Genomic DNA, 7134 nt, shown 5'->3' with positions numbered 1-7134 from the left:
TTGATAAAGACCACCGCGATAAAAAAAATTTGGATTTTTAAAAAAAAAATTCAGATTACAAAATTCAGGAAGTTGTGAAGCTGAAAGCAACAAAGGAATTCTGTTAGTTGAACTGGCGCACAAACTTCCATTGGCCTACGGGGAATTATATTTGCATACTTGTTCAGTTTTGGACTGGCTGGTTCAGCTTTTCAGCAACCACTTAAAACTCCAACAGAAATCAGCCTACTTTGCATGGGCTGGGACTAGGGTTGCCAACTCTGGTTGGAGGCATTACTGGAGGGTTGATCACGTGACATATGCAAATGATATTGTATTTACCTTATAAAAGGTTGAGTCCCCTGTAATTGAGTATCTATGCTTGTGGTTTTGCACCAGCATAGGGACATAGGAACAGCTGTAGGCCATTTAGCCCCTCAACCCTGTTCAGCCATTCAGTGAGATCATGGCTGATCTGTGACCTAACTCCATATCCCTCATGGCTGATCTGTGACCTAACTCCATATCCCTTAATACTTTTGGTTAACAAAAATCTATCAATCTCAGATTTAAAATTAACAATTGAACTAGCATCAACTGCTGTTTGCAGAAGAGAATTCCAAACTTCTACCACCCTTTGCCTGCAGAAGTGTTTCCTAACTTCACTCCTGAAAGACCTGGCTCTAATTTTTTAGGCTATGTCCTCTAGTCCTAGACTCCCCAACCAGCGGAAATAGTTTCCCTCTATCTACACTATCAGTTCCCTTAATATCTTGAAAACTTCGATCAAATCACCCCTTCGATCAAATCACTCCAACAGCAGCTGTTGTGCGAGAAGTTCCAAGAATCAGGAGGTCACCCGTGAACAGGCGAGGAGGGGAAACCCAAGGCGGGGAAGAGGGGGCACCAAAGGTGGGGGAGTGATTTGCAGGAGGGAACCAGAGGTGGGAGGACCTTTGAATCCACCAATAACTAATAGTAACTCACTGACAGTGCACCAATAACTAACCATAATACTGGTAAAACTCTGATTTTCCTCATCACCAACAGTAATACAGTCTACATGTAACTGGTAGTAATAGGTATAACGCCACAATATCCTACCTGTAACTAGTAGTAATCCTATCACCCATTGATACCCTGAAACTACAGCCAGAATCCCCCTGCACTGCACAAGGTCTGATCAGTCCCCAGGTTTCACTCACCTCTTTACTGGCTGCTCCTCTCATGGTGCTACTGTCATTCACCACATTGCTGCAGCTCTCGGCCCTGCAGAAAGTATTGATTCCTATGTACAACCCATTCCCCAGTCTCCCTCTCTGTTCCCCCCCCCCAACCCTGCTCAAGCCCCAATCCCCCACCGGCTACAAGGCTCCCTCTCTTCCCCCCCACCCCCAATCTTCCCCGAACCCCAACCCCAGTCTCCCTCTCTCCCCGAATCCTGAGCTGTTTCCCCCCCCCCCCCATTCCCAAGGTCCCCTGATTCCCTTTACTTCTAGGAAACTGTCTATTTCTGTTTTAAATTTATTTAATGATGTAGCTTCCACAGCTTCCTGGGGCAGCAAATTCCACAGACCTACTACCCTCTGAGTGAAGAAGTTTCTCCTCATCTCAGTTTTGAAAGAGCAGCCCCTTATTCTAAGATTATGCCCCCTAGTTCTAGTTTCACCCATCCTTGGGAACATCCTTACCGCATCCACCCGATCAAGCCCCTTCACAATCTTATATGTTTCAATAAGATCGCCTCTCATTCTTCTGAACTCCAATGAGTAGAGTCCCAATCTACTCAACCTCTCCTCATATGTCCACCCCTCATCCCCGGGATTAACCGAGTGAACCTTCTCTGCACTGCCTCGAGAGCAAGTATGTCTTTTCTTAAGTATGGACACCAAAACTGTATGCAGTATTCCAGGTGCGGTCTCACCAATACCTTATATAACTGCAGCAATACCTCCCTGTTTTTATATTCTATCCCCCCAGCAATAAAAGCCAACATTCCATTGGCCTTCTTGATCACCTGCTGCACCTGCATACTAACTTTTTGATTTTCTTGCACTAGGACCCTCAGATCCCTTTGTACTGCAGTACTTTCCAGTTTCATGCCATTAAGATAATAACTTGCTCTCTGATTTTTCCTGCCAAAGTGCATAACCTCACATTTTCCAATATTGTATTGCATCTGCCAAATCTCCGCCCACTCACCCAGCCTGTCTATATCCCCCTGTAGGTTTTTTATGTCCTCCTCACTCTCCACTTTCCCTCCCATCTTTGTATCATCTGCAAACTTTGATATGTTACACTCGATCCCCTCCTCCAAATCGTTAATATAGATTGTAAAGAGTTGGGGACCCAGCACCGACCCCTGCTGTTTCTCCATAGCCCTGCAATTTTTTTCCCTTCAAGTATTTATCCAATTCTTTTTTGAAAGCCACGATTGGATCTGCTTCCACCATCCTTTCAGGCAGTGCATTCCAGATCATAACTACTCGCTGTGTAAAAAAGTTTTTCATCATGTCGCCTTTGGTTCATTTGCCAATCACGTTAAATCTGTGTCCTCTGGTTCTCAACCCTTCCGCCAATGGGAACAGTTTCTCTTTATTTACTTTATCTAAACCGTTCATGATTTTGAACACTTCTATCAAATCTCCTCTCAACCTTCTCTGTTCTATGGAGAACAGCCCCAGCTTCTCCAGTCTATTCACATAACTGAAGTCCCTCATCCCTGGAACCATTCTAGTAAATCTTTTCTGCACTCTCTGTAAGGCCTTCACATCCTTCCTAAAGTGTGGTGCCTAGAATTGGACACAATACTCCAGTTGTGGCCGAACCAGTGTTTTATAAAGGTTCAACATAACTGCCTTGTTTTTGTATTTTATACCTCTATTTATAATTTCCAGGATCCCGTATGCTTTTTTAACTGCTTTCTGAACCTGTCCTGCCACCTTCAAAGATTTGTGTCCATATACCCCCCAGGTCTCTCTGTTCCTGCACCCCTATTAGAATTGTATCATTTAGTTTATATTGCCTCTCCTGCCAAAATGTATCACTTCACATTTCTCGGCATTAAATTTCATCTGACATGTGTCTGCCCATTCCACCAGCCTGTCTATGCCATCTTGAAGTCTATTGCTATCCTCCTCACTGTTTATTACACTTCCAAGTTTTGTGTCATCTGCAAATTTTGAAATTGTGCCCTGTATACCTCAGTCCAAGTCATTACTATATATCAAAAAAAGCAGTGGTCCTAGTACCGATCCTTGAGGAACACCACTGTACACCTTCCTCCAGCCTGAAAAACAATGTTGAGTAAGGCAGCGATTAATTTCAAACAATTGCTTTTGTTTAGACACAAACTTGAATCGCTTTTCTGGAGTATTAATTAGAGTTATGCTGGGCATAAAATGACTAACCATTGGAAACTAACTTCCATCAGATTCTTAACACTGGGACAGAAAAAGTGGCAAGTTTTGTAGCAAATAAATAATTTAAAATAAGTTTTTTTTTGAAAAAACAAAATATTTTGTGTCCAACCTCTTAGCCACTGCTGGTATGTGGAATATAGGTCACTTCAAAAAATATTTTTCTGCAGATTTGTCTTACATTTTCTTTAGATTTTAAATCATTTTTAATGACAGATATTAATGTTTCTGACATTGGGTCAAAGAAAGAATCAACGCCAATAAGTTAGTAAAGAACAGTCTCAATAGGCTTTTACCTATTTATTACTTCACCTACTGTACCTTTTACTACTTGCATACCTCTATAAGATCCTCTCAGTTGTCTCCTTTCAAGATTGTAAAGTCCAATTTTCTTGTCTTTTCTCATATCTCATGCCAAAGAGGAGTGTCATGGCTACAGGGATTGAATGTCTAATGTCTCGGTGACCTGAACAGGACCCAGTGTGCAGTACCTTACACTTGTCCATATTAACTTTCATCCTCCATTGCCTCATCCACATATGTTTTGAATGACCTAACCCTAATGAAAATATTCTCCAACAAAAATGACAACTTGCATTTATATAGAACATTTAATCTTTTAAAAATCAGAAGGTGCTTGTCAGAGGGGAGAAGTAGCTTGCAACTAATCTTTATGGGAAGTTCAGAAGAGATGACCGAAAGCTTGGTCAAAGAGATGTGTTTTGGGAAGGCTTTTAAATGTGAGAAGGGAGGTAGAGAAGTGGAGGGGTTTGGAGCGGAAGTTCCAAGAGATAGGGCCATGGCGCTGAAACCTGTCACCGAAAGTGAAGCAAAAAGGGGAGGGGGGAGTCGGGGGATCTATAGGAGACCAAAGTCAGAGGACTGGAGGATGTGAAATGGGATGTAAGGCTGGAGAAGATTGTGGAGGTGAGGCGAGCTTGTGGAGGAACTTGTACAGGAGGACGAGGATTTTAAATTTGATCTGTTGGAGGATGGGAAGCCAAAGTAGGTCAGAGAAGATGGGGGTGAATAGGCTGTGATGTTCTGAATGATTTTGAGCTATTCGTTGGGAGGCTAGCAAGCAGTGTTGGAGAAGTCGTCCAGATGTGACAACGGCATGGATAAGGTTTTGGCAGCGGCGGGAGGGGCGGAGGTGGAAGTAAGCAGTCTTGGTAGTGGACAAGAAATGGAGATTGAAGTTCGGCTTTGGGTTAAACAGAATGCCAGTATTGTGTGCAGTTTGGTCAGGCTAAGCAAGCAACCAAGGAAAGGAATGGCGTCAATGCCAAGGATGCAGAGTTTATGGCAGGGCCAAAAATGTCTTTGCTCTTTTCAGTGGTGAACAGTAGGAAATTTTTGGCTCATTCAAGCCTTAATGTCAGACATCTTTGTTACAGTGATGCAGAGACATATATACCCTCAGCCTTCCCTGTAATGCTACTTTATAAACCTGGTGCAGTAAGATCTTTTTAATCCATTCTCTTTCCGTTTGTTTCCAGAGCCTTACGCTGTATCTGAGCTTATCTGCTGAAGACTTTTGTGCTCTCAAGCAGTTAGGATGTAGATAATTCTTCCCCTGAGTTTCCAGCAGTCATTACTGATCCCTTCTCTGATCACGGGGGCCCTTCTCTATTAACAACTGTTCCAATGTGAAATTGTTCATTTTTGTGTTGTCCAACACATACTTAATTCTGGAAGACAGATCACAGACAAACTCATTTATTGCTTTTACATTGTACAGGAAAGAAAAAAAAGTTAATTTTTAAACATTATCAATCAAATCTACTTTTGAGTGCAATGGTTAGGTTAGGCACAGTAGTGCTTGCAGTAAATAATGGTTATCGGCATCTATATTCAACTCTGCAAGGTCCCAGTGGTTGTTGGGTTCCTACTAAATGGAGCGGACTCTGAAAAGAGAGAAAGAAAATCAGCGATCAACATTACATTTCAGTTAACAACAGAAAGTGTTTCATATTATCATGGTGTGATGCGCTTTTTCACAATTACCACACAAATATAACTAATAAAAGCTACAATTGGTAGAATATAATTACAAATGCAAAACAAACCAGGATTCTACATAATGCGTTTGAGAGATGCAGCATGTTAACTCTTACTTGTACCAGCATTTCCAGATTGGCTATTTAAAAAAAAATGATCTTATTATAATAATATGATACTGAGAAGCCAGAAGTAGCTTTAATATAACTATTATTAGATTAATATTATGTACTCAGGTCAGGCATACATGGTTAGATGCATAGTACAGCTTCTTGTACCCTACCCCAACAATGTGCATCAGTTAAAACCTCAGAATAGCACCCTGTACTGCACCAGACACTTTTACATTTCCTGCATCTGCCATCCTGTGGCCTCTCCAGTGAGGGACCCAATTAGTGCTGAATTAGTATGATAACCACCGGCCAGTTATGAACTGGTTTTGGAGATGGTTGTGGATTTAAAAGAAAAATTGAAACTGTGTGCATGTGGACGTTTTTTGATCTTGCATGCAAAGGTAGCCCACCTGCATGATCAGATTATGTTTCAGATTTTCTCTTTTTCAGATTACAAACTTGCTGGCCAATTTTCCTTCTGCCTCAGCTACAACTCCTTTGATTGTCACCAATGGGATATCAAATTTTAGATTGGAGCTGTCATCAACCCCTCCTCCAGAAAATAAATAAGTTACATCCTGAAAGGTGCTTTTGGCAGGAAATCCACAATAGATTGTACTTACTTTAAAATAAATCTCATAGGGGAACATGGGAAAGAAGCTTCTCAGCAAAACACACCCATTTCTATCAAAAAATAGTTGACATCCACTTGAGCCCTCGAATCCACACACATTTGGCTTGCATGCCACTTATATTGCTTTTACCTCTTTTGGGACAGGATCCAACAGAGTAAACTCATACTTGTAAAGTATGAGAGCAGCAAACATTTGAATCTCCAGCAGTGCAAACCATCTGGGAGGAAACAAAACAGCTGTTTGAAGAGGAAACCACACTCAAAGCAACATAATTAGACTCTAATTACCAATTATATTTGACCAACAACAATCAGATTAATGAAACTTTATTTGTATTTCCTTCTAAAGAACTCTGAGCCAGCAAGTACTGTGCATTTAGCACTATAGCTCATGGTTAGATGAAATTCTTGGAGGTCAAAGCAGCTAGCATAACCTTTACTCATATATGGTCTTTATAGGATGCAAATTCTTCTTCAATCTCCAGTCAGTTTACATCCTTATGCACAATCTTTTAAGGTGAATGCTCCGATGTATCAGAAAAAAAGACAATAGGGAAAGAGCCATGCAGGGAGATAAATGGCGACTCCAGGTAACCCAACAGCTGTACATGTGAGAGTCAGCAGTGACAGGTTGTGGACGAGTAAAGAGAAGTACATACGTCAAGGAGTAAGTTTGAAAAGCGTGCAGGGTGGCTCGCCATATAAATTCAGCAGCAGCAGCATCCATTGCCTCTCATACTCTTTTTGTCATGTTAACGTGAAATCAAAGCACTGGGCTCTTGGTTCCTGGCAATTTTCAGCAAGAGAAAAATTCAAGATGGTGGCTCAAACCAACTTGACAAAACCTTTAGAGTGATATGATTGGAACAGCTTCTCCTTTCTTTGGTGTATTTTTCTGACAGCTCATGTTTGATTCATTGATTTCATATGTCCTTAGCAGTTCCTAGCCAGGTTGTTTTCTTTTGATTCCCATATTCCCTAACTATTG

The 7134-nt window shown here is 41.4% G+C and overlaps 1 protein-coding gene across 1 annotated transcript in view; it reads right to left on the bottom strand.

The window, feature by feature from the left end:
• Positions 1-5101: 5101 nt before the first annotated feature.
• Positions 5102-7134, bottom strand: part of cyp39a1 (cytochrome P450, family 39, subfamily A, polypeptide 1) — a 34347-nt gene continuing 32314 nt past the window's right edge. Inside the window, exons 11-12 of the mRNA XM_067984493.1 lie at positions 6277-6364; positions 5102-5305 (exon numbers count right to left, since the gene is read on the bottom strand). Coding sequence (XP_067840594.1) covers positions 5237-5305; positions 6277-6364 — 157 coding nt within the window. The 3' untranslated portion in view covers positions 5102-5236. The remainder of the gene's footprint in view (positions 5306-6276; positions 6365-7134) is intronic.

The sequence above is a fragment of the Heptranchias perlo genome, chromosome 5 (assembly GCF_035084215.1).
Source record: "Heptranchias perlo isolate sHepPer1 chromosome 5, sHepPer1.hap1, whole genome shotgun sequence".
NCBI lineage: Eukaryota > Metazoa > Chordata > Chondrichthyes > Hexanchiformes > Hexanchidae > Heptranchias > Heptranchias perlo.
Note: the sequence above shows the minus strand (reverse complement) of the source record. Positions and strands in the feature narration are given on the sequence as shown.